This window comes from Nerophis lumbriciformis, linkage group LG03, assembly GCF_033978685.3.
Source record: "Nerophis lumbriciformis linkage group LG03, RoL_Nlum_v2.1, whole genome shotgun sequence".
NCBI lineage: Eukaryota > Metazoa > Chordata > Actinopteri > Syngnathiformes > Syngnathidae > Nerophis > Nerophis lumbriciformis.
This window is the reverse complement of record NC_084550.2, coordinates 56,942,328-56,959,920: the sequence shown is the minus strand read 5'-3', so window position 1 is coordinate 56,959,920 and position 17,593 is coordinate 56,942,328. Positions and strand designations below refer to the sequence as shown.

General features: G+C 37.2%; 1 protein-coding gene across 1 annotated transcript in view; it reads left to right on the top strand.

The window, feature by feature from the left end:
* The first annotated feature begins 2,751 nt into the window (after positions 1-2,751).
* Positions 2,752-17,593, top strand: part of rtf2 (replication termination factor 2) — a 43,234-nt gene continuing 28,392 nt past the window's right edge. Inside the window, exons 1-5 of the mRNA XM_061939760.2 lie at positions 2,752-2,918; positions 8,362-8,456; positions 8,539-8,632; positions 8,748-8,887; positions 13,443-13,521. Coding sequence (XP_061795744.2) covers positions 2,850-2,918; positions 8,362-8,456; positions 8,539-8,632; positions 8,748-8,887; positions 13,443-13,521 — 477 coding nt within the window. The 5' untranslated portion in view covers positions 2,752-2,849. The remainder of the gene's footprint in view (positions 2,919-8,361; positions 8,457-8,538; positions 8,633-8,747; positions 8,888-13,442; positions 13,522-17,593) is intronic.

Below are 17,593 nucleotides of genomic sequence, written 5' to 3'. Positions count from 1 at the left end.
GAATTCTAGCTGTCAATATACTCCTCCCCTCTTAACCAGCCCGCGCCCTCAACCATTTCTGTGTTCTCAATTGTTGATGACTGAAGTGATGATAACAACCAAACCTAACCCCCCCACCCCCCACCCCCCCTCTACATCCCATACCCCGGATTGTAAATAATGTAAATAATTCAATGTATATACTCTGATGATTATCTTGTGTGATGACTGTATTATGATGATAGTATATATCTGTATCATGAATCAATTTAAGTGGACCCCGACTTAACCAGTTGAAAAACTTATTGGGGTGTTACCATTTAGTGGTCAATTGTACGGAATATGTACTTCACTGTGCAATCTATTAATAAAAGTTTCAATCAATCAATCAAAGATGCCGGGCTGGTGTTCAACGTTTTCCTGCTTAAAATAAGATTTAACATTAACGTACTATTGGTTGTATTTTGTGAAAAGAATCTTACCACAGAGTTGAGAAGGAGCAAAGATCTTCAATAGTACTGAAATCGTTGCCGCTAGCAAACAAGAGTATGACCATAATAGAATTGCTTGCCAATTAAATTAATTACATTTAAAAATGTCATACTTGAAAAACATAAAGTTGAAATAAATGATGAAGATAAAGATTATAAAAGTCAACAGGGGTAAAAGTTAGGACCAAAATCCAGATTGTGTAGGGGGGCGGTGGGTAATATAGACTTTCAGGTGTTTGTATATGTTTATGTTTAAGTATTTGGCAAACGCTTTTATCCAAAGCGACATACATAAAAAATACATATAAACAATCACTGTAAACATGATCATTTAAGGGAAGAATGTAATAGAAAATATCAATACAAAGTGTCAATACAGAATAAACTCTCTGCTGCTGCAGCAACAGAGATACAGTCTATAGGGCCCTAAGATATATAGATATCTAATCTATTCATACATTGTTTATGTAGGATAAACACATGTATATATAACCTAATCATATTGTTTCTTCAATTTAAAAATAGCTGACCGTTTTTTTCCCCCTTTTCTGGGATTATATTCCCAGTTTTGATTTAGGACGTCTGGTCACTTATAGCAGATACGAATATTCTATTACTGTTAAGCAAACTATGAATAATAAAACATGCCAAAACATGTGTCCTTTATCATAGCTACACATATGACAAAAAACGGCGTGAAAATCAGTGGTATTCAGTGAGGTAAGATGAATTAAATGCGCTGACAGTTCATTGCTCCTGCCAAATGAATTGCACTGAGTGAAGCGGATCACCACTCCAAGATGGCGGCCCCGCGTCTCGTCAGCGCCAGTAGGCAGTAGCAGTCGATGCTGTGTCTACTTATAAGATGTTAAAGGCGGTAATAGTGAGTGCAGAAGCGAGTGGTTTGGTGGATGGCTGTTGTGCAAAACGCCAATAAAGTCACAGAGTTGCAACAAATCGTCAGGCCTTGTCATTCACCCTCGAGTCCGGGTAAAGTGGAGGGTGTTACCCCCGAAAGTACATTGGCCCTGGAGGACGTCTCCCCTGCGCTTCTCGACTACGGTCTGGAAGCCGGAAGCAGGAAAGGTGTAACACACGTATTACCGGAAGTCCATAGCTCATCCTTTTTTATTTTTTTCTCATGATTTGAATATACTTGTGTTAAATGCAAATTGTAACGTACAAAAGTTTACTGACATCAAACAAAATGTTTTTTAAATCTACAGAATGATACATTAAAAAATATGTAGTTTTTTCAGAATAAAAAGAAGATATGATAATCATAATTTGAATTTCCGTGGTTTTAAATGCGGCGATGGCAGCATCTACAGAGGAAAACAAACAAGTTAGTGTAACCTATTTTTATGGGCTTGCCTTTTTGTGATGTTAAGTTCCTGTTATAAGCTGTTATACAGTATATGCCTTGAGCTCTTATTTTGAAAGCGCCAAGAGCGGAAGTGTGACACGTTTATGTAACGTAACCGAGGGTTTATATAAGTCGCCTATACTGTACAAAACTATAAAATAACAAACACGGAGGCTCCAGTTTTACACGAGGACCACTTTATTTTCTCTCTTTTCAAAACCTCCGCTCCACCACTACATGTCACACTTCCGCTCTTGGCGCCTTCAAAATAAGAGCTCAAGGCATATACTGTGTAACAGCGTATAACAGGAACTTAACATCACAAAGAGGCAAGCCCATAAAAATAGATTACATGAGATCTTTGTTTTTTTACTTCTTTTTTTTCCTCACTTTTGCGCATGAAAAGCAATTCAAAAGAATTAAGCTTATCGCATTGACTTTGTAGTCATACTTTTACTCCCCGTGGTTTTTAAATGTGGCAATAGCAGCATCACATTGACATTGTAGTCATAATTTTACTCTGTGTGGCTTTAAATGTGGCGATAGCAGCATCACAAATCGTCCGGAAAAGCAATATTTTAATCTATGCAATTTCCCCCACAAGTGATTTTTTTTGACCATTTGATTTTATCCTCAAAAAATGCCAAAATTCAATTTTATTTTATTTTTTATTATTATTATCATTTTATTCTTCTGGCAGCAATTCGGCAAATTGTTTAATTTAAATTCCATAGCTCATAATTTACCCGAGCAATGTTGTAATTACTAATACATGAACATTTTCATTTTGTTGCGTTTTACTCACATATTCACACCAAAACACGTACACGTATTAATTTATTCCGTAACGAATATTAAAAAAAAATAGGTGGAAAAAGTGATCGAATACGTTGAAAACGGATATCCGGTTCAGTTCAGGAAGTATTTCTTGTTTTTGTTTTCCCGACTGAGACGTTTCGACGCATCCCCGCGCTTCTTCATCAACATTCACCCACTTTCACTTTGCATTCAATATGGGATGCGATGGGGGAACTATTCCTAAAAGACACGAGTTGGTAAAAGGGCCCAAAAAAGTCGAAAAGGTGAGTTACGAGGACAAACTGTCGGGTCGCTCACTAGCTTGTAGCTAGGGGCTAACGTACACGTCATAAACATGTCTGTTTATTTTTTAAATATCGAGCGAATCTAATCCAGATATTTAAATATAAACGTATATAATATAACCTATGTTAGTGTCAGTTTGCACTGGCGTTGGACATGTTTACTTACTTGTCGCTTACTTTCTCTTTACTAAACAGAAATTGCTAAGACAAACTTACCACGCCGAGGTTCTGGCATTTGATAAAAAATCAACGATAAACCAATGCATAACAAAACATCTATCCATCCATCCATTTTCTACCGCTTAATCCCTTCATAACACATACTATTGTTTATCGATATAGCTTGTGTCGTTTAAATGTCATCATAAAGTGGATTCGGACAATGTTGTTTGTAGCGGTTCAAATATGTGTTCAACGATTCGTTTTAACTTCGATTCGATTCGGAATTTGTGGTTACTGATACGATTCCTGGACGATAATATTTTAGAACGATACAATCCAAAATATTTCAGTGAGTTAAAATCGAATCTGTAGCTTTTTAAAAAAAATTTTTTTTAGAAAAAACAAGTATCAACCAGTTTGACTGTTGAGTTGAGTGTTTGTTTGGAACATGCGTGCATACAACATGATACATCACAATTTCCAGTTTCTCTATTCAACGTGTGCGAAAAGGAGTAGGAAGAAGCAGAGCTTATTTAATCCTACCCCTTTTCCTTTACATAACAGTTGCTAAAACTTTTGTTCACTCCCTGTTCTCAATTTATTCACAATATACTCCATAACAAACATCAATTTACAAATTATAGACCTGTTTCCTTACTTCCACAATTTTCTAAAATCATTGAAAAACTGTTCAATAACAGATTAGAGAGTTTCATAAATAAAAATAGAATACTCGAAGAAAATCAATATGGATACAGAGCTAATGTTTCAACTTCGATGGCTTTAATTGAAATTACAGAAGAAATTACCAATGCTATAGATAATAAAAAATGTGCGGAAGCAGTTTTTATGGATCTAACTAAAGCATTTGACACAATTAATCACAATATTTTATTCAAAAAACTAGAACGATATGGCATCAGAGGGTTAGTCTTAAACTGGATAAGAAGTTATCCAATGAACAGGAAACAATACGTGAAACTAGGCGAACACACGTCTACAACGCTAAATATATCCTGTGGTGTACCTCAGGGATCAATACTAGGACCTAAATTATTCAATCTATATATAAATGACATTTGTAAAGTTACAAATGATTTAAAGTTAGTATTATTTGCGGATGATACAACAGCGTTTTGTTCAGGAGAGAACACACAGAAGATACTACAAATAATAACAGAAGAAATAAATTAAAAAGATGGTTTGACAAAAACAGACTATCATTGAATCTCAGTAAAACTAAAATAATGCAATTTGGTAACAGTAGAAGAGAAAGTCAAACACAAATACAAATAGACGGAATAGAAATTGAAAGAGTAAATGAAACCAAATTTCTAGGTATAATGATTGATGATAAATTGAACTGGAAATCTCACTAAAAAATATACAACATAAAGTAGCAAGAAACACGTCAATAATGAATAAAGCAAAACATGTTCTAGACACAAAAATCACTTCATATTCTCTACTGCTCACTAGTGTTACCATATCTGAGTTACTGTGTAGAAATATGGGGAAATAACTACAAAAGTACACTTCATTCATTAACGGTGTTACAAAAAAGATCAGTTCGAATAATACATAATGTTGGATATAGAGAACACACAAATCCTTTATTTATTGGATCAAAGATACTGAAATTCTACGACATAGTGAATTTGCAAACAGCTAAAATTATACACAAAGCAAACTATAACCTGCTACCCAAGAATATACAACAATTCTTCTCAAAAAAAGAGGAGAAATATAATCTTAGAGAGAAATGTAATTTAAAACATTTGTATGCACGTACAACGCTTAAGACCTTCAGTACATCAGTATGTGGAATTAAATTATGGAATGGATTAAGCAAAGCAATCAAACAATGTACTAATATGATCCACTTCAAGAAACTCTTCAAACTTAAAGTGTTTACAAAGTATAAAGAAGAAGAACCATGATAAACATTCTGAATGTATTTAACTCATCCATTCTTTCATTCTTTCACTCACAAAATAATCTTACTTATCTCAACATATGAAATGTAACTTACTTCACCAATTATTATTTATTTACTTATTTTTATTGTGATTACTTATGGAGTATATTGTGAATAAATTGAGAACAGGAAGTGAACAAACGTTTTAGCAACTGTTATGTAAAAGAAAAGGGGTAGGATTAAATAAGCTCTGCTTCTTCCTACTCCTTTTCGAACATGTTGAAAAGAGAAACTGGAGATTGTGATGTATCATGTTGTATGATTGCATGTTCGAAATAAACTCAAACTCAACTCAACAAACTCAACATAAGTAATAACAATACAAATAAATATATAATAACTGGTGAAGTAAGTTATATTTCATATGGTGAGATGAGTAAGATTATCTTGAAAATGAATGGATGGATGAGATCAATTCAGAATGTTTATCATGGTTCTTCTTCTTTGTACTTCATAAACACTTTAAGTTTGAAGAGTTTCTTGAAGTGGATTATATTAGTACATTGTTTGATTTCTTTGCTTAATCCATTCCATCATTTAATTCCACATAATGATATACTGAAGGTTAGAGATGTCCGATAATATCGGTCGATAAATGCTTTAAAATGTAATATCGGAAATTATCGGTATCGGTTTCAAAAAGTAAAATGTATGACTTTTTAAAACGCCGCTGTATGGAGTGGTACACGGACGTAGGGAGAAGTACAGAGCGCCAATAAACCTTAAAGGCACTGCCTTTGCGTGCCGGCCCAATCACATAATATCTACGGCTTTTCTCACACACAAGTGAATGCAACGCATACCTGGTCAACAGCCATACAGGTCACACTGAGGGTGGCCGTATAAACAACTTTTGACACTGTTACAAATATGCGCCACACTGTGAACCCACACCAAACAAGAATGACAAACACATTTCGGGAGAACATCCGCACCGTAACACAACATAAACACAACAGAACAAATACCCAGAACCCCTTGCAGCACTAACTCTTCCGGGACGCTACAATATACACCCCCTGGCCCCTCCAACCCCACCCACCTCAACCTCCTCATGCTCTCTCAGGGAAAGCATGTCTCAAATTCCAAGCTGTGTTTGGAGGCATGTTAAAAAAAATAATGCACTTTGTGACTTCAATAATAAATATGGCAGTGCCATCTTGGCATTTTTTTCCGTAACTTGAGTTGATTTATTTTGGAAAACCTTGTTACATTGTTTAATGCATCCAGCGGGGCATCACAACAAAATTAGGCATAATAATGTGTTAATTCCACGACTGTATATATTGGTATCGGTTGATATCGGAATCGGTAATTAAGAGTTGGACAATATCGGATATCGGCAAAAAAGCCATTATTGGACATCTCTACTGAAAGTCTTAAGTGTTGTATGTGCGTACAAATGTTTAAAATTACATTTCTCTCTAAGATTATATTTCTCCTCTTGTTGAGAAGAATTGTTGTATATTCTTGGGTAGCAGATTATAGTTTGCTTTGTGTATAATTTTAGCTGTTTGCAAATTCACTATGTCGTGGAATTTCAGTATTTTTGATTCAATGAATAAAGGGTTTGTATGTTCTCTATATCCAACATTATGTATTATTATAACTGATCTTTTTTGTAACACCGTTAATGAACGAAGTGTACTTTTGTAGTTATTTCCCCATATTTCTACACAATAATTCAGATATGGTAACACTAGCGAGCAGTAGAGAATATGGAGTGATTTTTCAATCAATCAATCAAAGTTTATTTATATAGCCCTAAATCACGAGTGTCTCAAAGGGCTGCACAAGCCACAACGACATCCTCAGATCCCAAGTTTCAGATTTTTGGTCTAGAACATGTTTTGGTTTATTCATTATTGACGTGTTTCTTGCTACTTTATGTTGTATATTTTTTACGTGAGATTTCCAGTTCAATTTATCGTCAATCATTATACCTAGAAATTTGGTTTCATTTACCTATTTCAATTTCTGTGAAATAAATACTGAATACTGCAGGCAAAGTTTCCTATATTTCTGTTATTTCTTGTAAGGGAATTGTGGGTAATTGAATTATGGATACAAACAACCAAGTAAACAACAATAAATGGTCTGTGCATTCACATCCTATATCAAAATAAGGTGCCACCAACTAGGTTGAATTTACAGGAGGAAAGCTTTTCTGCTCACATTCTCAATATTTAAGCAATTTTCAATAAAAACTACAATACTATGCATTTTAATAGTAAATGTACCTGCTGCTTTTGCTTTAGTTTTTTAACATAAAATATTATCAAAGTAATATCAAAAATAAAGTGCAACCAACATCTCTTCGGGTTGAATTACAGGTATATTTACCTGCTAATTTTACTGTTGTTTTTTGACATATGAATAATACAAATACAAAATAAATTAGTATAAACTATATGTGCAACCATATTTTTTCAGATTAATAATGAGCAGTGGTTTGACCTGCTACTACTCTCATTTTGATAAATAGTTAAAATAGCAGAGAAAAGTCACAACAAATGCAAATGCCACAACACAACAACTTTGAGCTATAACGTAATTGCAAAAGCCACAACAAATACAAACGCCACAACACAACAACATGAAGCCATGATAACACAACAACTATATGCCAAAACACAACAATACAAAGACGTAACGGAAGTGACAGCAGGCAAGTTTCAGTGACTCACCAACTTCCTCAGACAGAAAGTTGAAAATGGTGCAAAAATGAAGTTGAAAAACTAAGTGAAGTGTGAGCACTTTTTCAGTCATAAATAAAAAATGTTTTACTTTTTCATTAATACTAATATACTATGTTCAGGAAGTCGGTTCATCGCCATAACTTGCTCCGCGGTGAGTCCGTTGCGTTCTTTGTTGCTTAAATATAATTGTGTTGTGGCGTTTTTATTTGTTGTGGCTTTTGCAATGGTGCTGTAGCTGAAAGTTGTGGTGTTGTAATATATGATGTTGTCTTATGGTGTTTACATTTGTTGTGACCTTTCTCGCTATCCGCCATTCTTGTTTTGCCGACTGATGGCGACGACGTCACAGACAGGCAGACAGACTTGAATAACGTTTAATGTTCTTATCAATAAAAGTATTAAGCGTCATATAAAGTCTGCCGTTCTTAAATCCAATGTTTCTCGATTGTTTGACTTCCTATTTAAACGATGTTGGACCGATAGCTATCTTCCGGAAGGCAAATTTGCCGAGCACAGATCAATTTACTTGAATCGATATATCGATTCATTGTTAAACCCTCGATGTTGTCTTGATTGCGCCTAGGTTGACAAAAATGCAGAATTGGCTGCCAAGTGGAAATATTGTGCCCTAAGTCAGGAGAAACTCAGACGTCCAATCGTTTCCTGTGAACTGGGAAGGTCAGAGAAATTTTATAATTTTTTGGAATTGTTAAAATGTGCACACTACACTCCGTTAAGCCAACATGATTATTTGTTTCAGGCTTTATAACAAAGATGCTGTCATTGAATATCTTCTGGATAAGTCAGCTGATAGACCAAATGCTGAGGCGGTCACACATATCCGTGGAACTAAGGTATGCTTATTTGTTTTCATATTGTTTTACTCACAAAATGCTGAGTATGGACACAATGTGTCCATGATTAGTACTTGGAATTATATGGAAATATTTGATCTTTTTTGTTCTATAGGACATAAAAGAACTGAACCTGACTGATAACCCTGTATGGGAGGGAGAAAGAAGGAACACCAAAGGAGACAGATATGAAGACATCCATTGTGGAATGTTTATTTGCCCTGTTGTCGGGTTAGAGATGAACGGCAGGCACAGGTGACAATAAGCGCTACACGACGGGATATTATGCATGAAAACACAATGGGTCAAAATAGCGTGGGTAAACCAAAAAAAAAAGCCTTTACTATTAGTAGGTGTGTTGCGTGTGATCTACTAAGACTTCATGCACAATTGATAACAAGTCCAAAAGTGGTGCCGACCGCTTTATTTTAGTGAGGATTGTGCGTGTACTTGGCGGCTTCACCATGTACTGCACATTCATGTTATGCTCTACAACCTTACTTTTTTGCAATGTCGTTGAAAAAAAGCAATCACAATATATACAACAGGAACTAATTTTAGCACACAGATGTTGCGCTTTCATTCATATATTTGGAATGATCCATCTGCAAGAAAATGCATTTTGCAACAATTTTTTTCATATAGGAAGTATGTTAAAAATGTATTTCCTAAATAGAAAAAAATGAACATCACTAAAAAAAAACACCAGCAGACATCAAAACACATCGATTTGTTTTAATCAGCCTCCTAAGTCATCCAGCAGCTATAAAATTATAAATTGATATTGCTGAACAGACGACGTGTCTATTAAGTTTTATCAACGACAGTTGACACACACACGGAGAACAAATTATTGTCTGCCCAGCTGTGTTAGTTTGCACGTCCTTTCTAGACATACTAAATAAAGATTGTATTTGCATCTTCTCCTCCCAGTATTCTGGGCGTTCTGATGATTAGCGAATAATCTGCATGTTATATCCTATATATAGCTCTCCAATCACCTAAACCAGGGGTCGGGAACCCAAAATGTTGAAAGAGGCATATTGGACCAAAAATACCAAAGAAAACATGACACAACACATGATGTCTATGTTAGCCTTCTATAAAAATGACTATGTGCGCAGGCTAACGCAAATCTTCGTTGACAGAAATGATGAAATGTAATATTTATTCTACATATTTTTACAACATTGGAAAACATTAGTAAAATGGAGGCTTCTCAGAGGGTGAGATAATGCTCTGGAAATTACTGGTTTAGGGTGTCTTTAGGTATAGATAGATGTGTGTATTCAAATTAAAGGAAACGACAGACTGTCTTCTTCTAATGGATTTATTACAATCTTTGCAAACTGGGCAATGTTTGCTGTGGTCTGGAACAACATGGCACACAATGCAGCCAATATTACATACAGATAATGTGACATGCAAATATCAATTAAATACACAGAACATAAGTAAAGGAAATTAAATGAGCTCAAATATACTTACAAACGAGGCATAATGATACAATATGTACATACAGCTAGCCTAAATAGCATGTTAGCATCGATTAACTTGCAGTAATGCACTGACCAAATATGCCTGATTAGCACTCCACACAAGTCAATAACATCAACAAAGCTCACCTTTGTGCATTCACGCACAGCATAAAACGTTTGGTAGACAAAATGAGACAAAGAAGGAGTCGGCATAAAACACGTCTTTGTGTGGCAGCGTCAGAGAAAGTTGTACATGTAAACAAACTACGGTGAGTTCAAGGTCCGCTGAAATGAGTAGGACAAAACGGCGCTCACCAAATACTCTCATCAGTGAAGCATGTGTAACATAAACAGTGGGATTTTTAGGGAGTGGCTTGGGCAGCGCACAAGAGCCGCGGGTTGCTGACCCCCGAGCTAAACAGACTCAATAAATATACGGTGAAGTTTTGGTGGATTTCTGAAATAACAGACACTTGTAAACATGTTAGCATATTGCTTGGATTTACATGACGTCACGTCCGAAGAAAAATGCCCTATGCTTGCGATGTTTTCGGCTGTTCTAACCATTCAAATCGCAAAAGGGTTAAAATGCTTCTTTTGAGTTCCTCGAGGGGTAATCAAGAACGGCAGAAGAGTGCCAAATTTTACAAAGGACGCCAAAAAAAGAGGCACGCATTTCAATACAAGGGAGCAGAGTCGAAGAACGCAAGAGTTTGCAGTGATCACTTCATTAAATGTTTGTTTGATAGATGTTTAATATACTGGTACTTGTTTAGTACCGGTACTTCCCGTTGAAGTATTATCATGGTATTTTTTCTATTTGATTTTTTAACAGACAGAAACCAGAAAGTCAGGGTCAATGATACTTTGTCAGGAAAGGTACTTCTACGTCTCCCCTCTTGTTTATTTTGTACACAATGTGTCAGAGTACATATGATAACAAGACAAAAATCAAATATGGTGATGATTCAGTAATTGTTTGTTTGTTAAATGAATATGCAGTCACAGGTGTCTAGCAGTTGTGTGCTAGTTTGTATACCGTATTTTTCGGATTATAAATCGCTCCGGAGTATAAGTCGCACCGGCCGAAAATGCACAATAAAGAAGGAAAAAAACATATATACGGTAAGTCGCACTAGAGTATAAGTCACATTTTTTGGGTAAATTTATATGATAAAATCCAACACCAAGAATAGACACTTGAAAGGCAATTTAAAATAAATAAAGAATAGTGAACAACAGGCTGAATAAGTGCACGTTATATGACGCATAAATAACAAACTGAGAACGTGCCTGGTATGTTATCGCCTAGTCTCTTACGTGAATGAGATAAATAATATTATTTGATATTTTACGGTAATGTGTTGATAATTTCACACACAAGTCGCTCCAGAGTATAAATTGCACTGCGATTTATAATCCAAAAAATACGGTACATAGACGCAAAGTTAAAGCATGAAATGCAACCTTACCCGTGCAAAAACGATGCAAGATTTATCTGGGAGATTCTTGATACCAATTTCCTTGACCCAGCCACCCACAAAGAAGTTGTAAGTTTTTGTTCGTTTTGTCCTGTCGAATGACATCTCCAGCACAACTCCACAGACAGACAATCCTTGATATCACTCGACAAATCTATTTTTTTTTAAGTTTAAATCTGTTCCATTGCATAGTTACATTTTTATTCCTTGTATCTGCTTTTGGCAGGAAGATCTAGGCCCCTTGCATACTCGGGTAGTTCGCGCGGTGATGCTGCACAACAGCCATCTTGGCTTGGTTGACCTACGCTTTTTTTCACATACGGGAAGACATCACGTGACGGGATACAAGCAATTAGCTAATGCTAACGATGTTAGCTTCATAACGTTCCGATAGCATGTACAAATATGAATGAAAACACTCTTACAGGCATCACACATGGGACAGTTTACTAAGTAGGAATTGTTTGAGTTATATTGTAAAACTTACACGTGTTGCTTAGAGTTATGAATGAAGAATCCATACAAGTAGAGACGCTATGGACAGCTAGAAGACAGAACGGCACTTGTATATCTGGCTGAAAGCTCAGTCTAAACCAGGGGTCGGCAACCCGCGGCTCCGGAGCCGTATGCGGCTCTTTGATCACTCTGATGCGGCTCAGCAGCTTACTTGCTGAACCCCCCAATTTTCCCGTGAGACTTCCGGATTTCAGTGCCTCTCGCAGAAAACATATATAATATTCACCGACTTTCACCCTTACAGCTATAATAAGGGCGTGCCATGATGGTACAACATTTGGGGCCCTCTACAATCTGTATTAACAGCGTGCCAGCCCAACTCTAGTTATACAATATTCATCTTCTGCTTGCAGACGTACGTGACAGCAAGGCATACTTGGTCAACAGCCACACAGGTTACACTGACGGTGATCATATAAAACAACTTTAACACTCTTACTAATAATGCGCCACACTATGAACCAAAACCAAACAAGAATGACAAACACATTTCGGGAGAACATCTGCACCTTAACACAACATAAACACAACAGAACAAACATCCCGGAAGAGTTAGGGCTGCATGGGATTCTGGGTATTTGTCCTGTTGTGTTTATGTTGTGTTATGGTGCAGATGTTCTCCCGAAAAGTGTTTGTCATTCTTGTTTGGTGTGGGTTCACAGTGTGGCGCATTATTAGTAAGAGTGTTAAAGTTTTTTTTATACCGCCACCGTCAGTGTAACCTGTGTGGCTGTTGACCAAGTATGCCTTGCTGCCACCTACGTGAGCAAGCGGAAGCTACATTCAACATGTGGCTGATTAGGCACGCTTGTTGTAGTGGGCGTTATATGCTGTACCATCATGGCACGCATGACGCTGACAAGCGCTATTCGTTTAAAACCCGCGTGCCGCACCAGCTTAAAAATTCCATAATAAGGTGTGGGCAGCGTGTCTGAGACCCCTGGTTTATACATAGCACAAAGCAAAAAAAAAAACTTTGTATGCAGTGTTATTTCATTTAAAATTTCAAAAATTTTTGCGGCTCCCATTGTTTTCTATAATTTGTGAAACTGGTCAAAATGGCTCTTTGACTGGTAAAGGTTGCCGACCCCTGGTCTAAACAAAAGGGCACTGCAGGACCTGCAATGAGTGAACTCGTCCAAAAGATGGCGCCATAGCACAAACAATAACACAACTTTTCAGTGTCTTTGCTTGATTTGTGAATAAAAATCCACAAATTAAAAAAAGCGCAGGGTTCAAAGCATTGAAAAAAGTAGACGCTTAGATTCTGGAATTTACAGTAGATGAGGCCCACAATGTACAATATTTGATGTTCCTGATTGTTTTGATTTTCAGGTTCTGCTACCTGCACAGCTGCGGTTGTGTCTTCTCAGACCGTGCCCTCAAGGAGGTCAAGACAGAAATCTGCCACAAGGTGAGGAGCAGATACACTTTTAGCCGCTGACATTTTGAGAATTTTGGATACGCTGAATAGCCTATGTTTTCATATAAATGTCTATTTAGCTCAGTGCGTCTCAATTATTTTCTGTTGCGCCCCCCTAGAAAGCAGTGACGTGCGGTCACTAGAGGCAGGTGAGGCAGGGCCTCACCTGCCATCATGGAAAGAAAAAAAATGTAAAAAGAAAAAAAATCTATTAAATTGTTATATGTATTCAGTGATTATACTATAAAGTTATTTTCCATTTAACTTCACCAGTTTTAGATTATTTTTATTCAAAATCGCTGAATTTTCACATTTGCCATTCAAATACTGAGAAGAGACGGTGTGGTGATCAGCAGCCAGTTGAGGCATGTCACTCAGTTGTGCCTCACCATGGATTGCGGACTCGGCTAACTGCTGGCCTGCTGTGCAGTGAGACCGTATTGCTATATGAATTATATTATACATTTCCATAGTTTAGTTAGCTGAGGTATATAATGTACAGTGTATTTTGTCAAAAACTGTATGTGTGTAAAGTATTTATTGTGCTGAGCAATCATAAAACTGCTGCGAAGACGCACTGGCTGAGGCTCGCGTAATCTCGCCTCCTGGTGCCGGTTAATGCACACCCCGCCGCAGAACGCACCCCCCGACGGGAGCGCCACACCAACCAATGCCCACACCCAAACTCTCCACGTGCAAGACCGAATCCACCCAAAAAAAGTATCTTAACAAGAAGCCAAAAAGTGCAAAAACAACAATGCTCGCGCCGGAGAAGCCGTGAACGACTGCAGGGACACAACATTAGGTACACCTGCAGACTGCAGCACGGATTTCATATTTCATTCATTCACAACTCCTCCAACACGAACACCACTGTTCCCGCACTTATAAGTAAAGGTAAGACCATAATAACGTTTTTTTTAATTAAATGTGATTTTTTGTGTGCTACAGTTTGTATGTGTAAAGTTAAAGTTAAGTTAAAGTACCAATGATTGTCACACACACACACACACTAGGTGTGGTGAAATTTGTCCTCTGCATTTGACTCATCCCCTTGATCACCCCCTGGGAGGTGAGGGGAGCAGTGGGCAGCAGCGGCGCCGCGCCCGGGAATAATTTTTGGTGATTTAACCCCCAATTCCAACCCTTGATGCTGAGTGCCAAGCAGGGAAGAATGCTGGTATGAGCTTTTAAACATAACCCGTTAACTGCTGCCAATCAAATGGTGAATAAGATACTCTTTAGGGTTCATATGTTTGTAAATCTGACTGTGATGAAGTCAGTGCCTCACCAGCCATGAACCTCACCGCACGTCACTGCTAGGAAGAAAGAAATATTTTGCGCCCCCCTCCACTCTCTACAGTGACTATAACTAATATCATTTGTCTATAGAATTGTTATAACTATACTCCTGCATAAAACATTGTATCTTTTTTTAGCATTAAAGGAAACAACACACCAGCCTTTCCTCGTCTCCCACCATGGTTACAGTAAAGCCAAGTGCTACAAACACATATTCATATTCTGTAATGGAAAAAAAGCATGTTCCCGGAGGTCACAAGTGTCCCCCCTGGCATTGCACCACGCCCCCCAGGGGGGCCCCGCCCCACCATTTGAGAAGGACTGATTTAGCTGAATGGTACACTAAGTCATTTCCAAATTACCTTTTTCAGGTAACACATACACCTGATATAATGTCAAAATTAGAAAAATATGAATGTACAATAACAAGAATATTTATGAATATATAGGAATTTAACTGATGATTCAAGAGGTGGAGTGAATGCCTTTTTTCATTCAATACAGTTTCTATGAATTACAAAAATATCTTGTTACCGTATTTTTCGAGCTACAGGGCGCACCGGATTATAAGGCGCACTGCCGATGAATGGTCTATTTTGTATCTTTTTTCATATATTGGGCGCATTATTATTATTATTTTTTTCTAAATTGAAAACACTTCCTTGTGGTCTACATAACATGTAATGGTGGTTCTTTGGTCAAAATGTTGCATAGATGATGTTTTACAGATCAGCCGCTTTATGACAGTCGCTTCCGGATGCGCCGTTTTGTGGGTGGTCTTATTTACGTGGCTCACCTTCGGCAGCGTCTTCTTCCCGCCATCTTTGTTGTAGCGTGCAAGTACGGGAGTGGAAGAAGTGTCAAAAGATGGAGCTAACTGTTTTAGTGACATTCAGACTTCACTTAAATCAATAACGGAGCAGCATCTCCTCATCCGGAAACAATCACACCGGAAATGTGTCCCGTGAAAAACCGTCCAACCGGAATAATAATAATAATAATCTAATAACTAAAGTTTCTTGGGTGAATAATGTAAACTCACTATGCAAGTATGTTTTAGCGCTTTCATGGCGAGTTTACTGACCGATATAAGTAAGAACTTTACACTACTTTATATTAGAAATGGCAATAGCGGAGGATGAATGTCACATAACAAGAAGATAGAGAAAAAGAAGAAGCTCATCGACTATGTCTACAAAGGTGGACCCGCGCAATTTTTCAGGATTTATGCAGATCCCAAATACAGTTTAGCAGGTACCAGAAGGTAAGAAAAGTGTCTTTTGCATAATATTGCGAAACAAAACGCCAGATAATATGTCTTACCTTATACACACACCATAATAATACAAATAATAATACGAGCCGACAATCCTTCAAGCGATGTGGCTTCATAGCTTCGTACTAAAACATTTTGATAGATTTTTGAGCACAATGTGTAATGTTCTATATTTTCAATGGAACATTTAAAATGTTGGTGTTGTTTACTTGAGACCCATCATAGTGCAGCCTACACATATCTCTTATGTTTGACTGCCAACTACTGGTCACACTTACCATTACACCATGTACCAAATAAAATAGCTTTGAGGTGGGTAAGCTCAACCAAACTTATTCCTTACATTAGGCGCCCCGGGTTATAAGGTGCACTGTCAAGTTTTGAGAAAAAGAGAAAACAAGGATTTTAAGTGCGCCTTATAGTCCAGAAAATACGGTCATTGGTGTGAATTTTCATAAAAAAAGACATTTATAAAACTTCATCAATTTCCATCATTATGGAAATGTAACAACTGTCCCACCATCTGCAGCCCTATTTAATTTAAATATATTCAAGTCGCAAGTATTACTTGAGTTTTATTGACTGAACAATTAGTATCCAGTTTTCAGCATTTCACACATCATATGAAGTAAAAAAGAACAGTGATCTACCAGTTGCATAAACTATTTACATATTTTATTTATTTTTATTTAGCCTTTATTTAACCAGGTAAAATCCCATTGAGATCAAAGATCTCTTTTCCAAGGGAGACCTGGCCAAGAGGGCAGCAGCAAGGTCACATTAAAAACAGTAAACAACACATAAAACATCAAATTTACAACATTAAAACTTGCTCACATGACACATGTGCATACAGACAAGGTAGACTGCAGTCCTTTCACAAAAGCTTTAAACTCAATTAATGTAACAAGGGTTTGAAGTTGAATATTCGATTGTAGGTTATTCCAAGCCTTCGGTGCTGAAAACCTAAATGCTTTCATGCCCAGTTCAGTTCTTACTTTGGGGACGACAAATATGGCGTCACATTAGTGCCAAAAATCCGAGCGCATAAAAACTGTTATCGAGACACCCTTTTGCGCGCGCGTGGTGTCTTTTTGCGCGCGCGCGCCGTCTCGGTCTGTGCACTCTCTGTGTACTCCTGGCATCTCTCCTCGCGCTGTCATGTTTCTTTTTGGCACTTTGGGGGCGGGTATGCTTAGACGGCCCCTCCTTTCTGATTGGCTGTGAGCATTTTTCATATGACCAATCATTCTCCAGCGTAGCAACGTTGTAGCCATCTTACCTCGGACATCTAGCCTCAATCATTACATTGATGTCAATGGTACATACATGTACTAATTAAATTACCATAACTTGCTCGATTTTCGACCAATTTACAAACGGTTTGCCTTGTTACAAATCTTATTACATGTAGATATGACATAGGATGCTGTACCTGTTGAAATCACCTCTTTCGCTTTAAAAAAAAAAGACTTAATTGTGCAA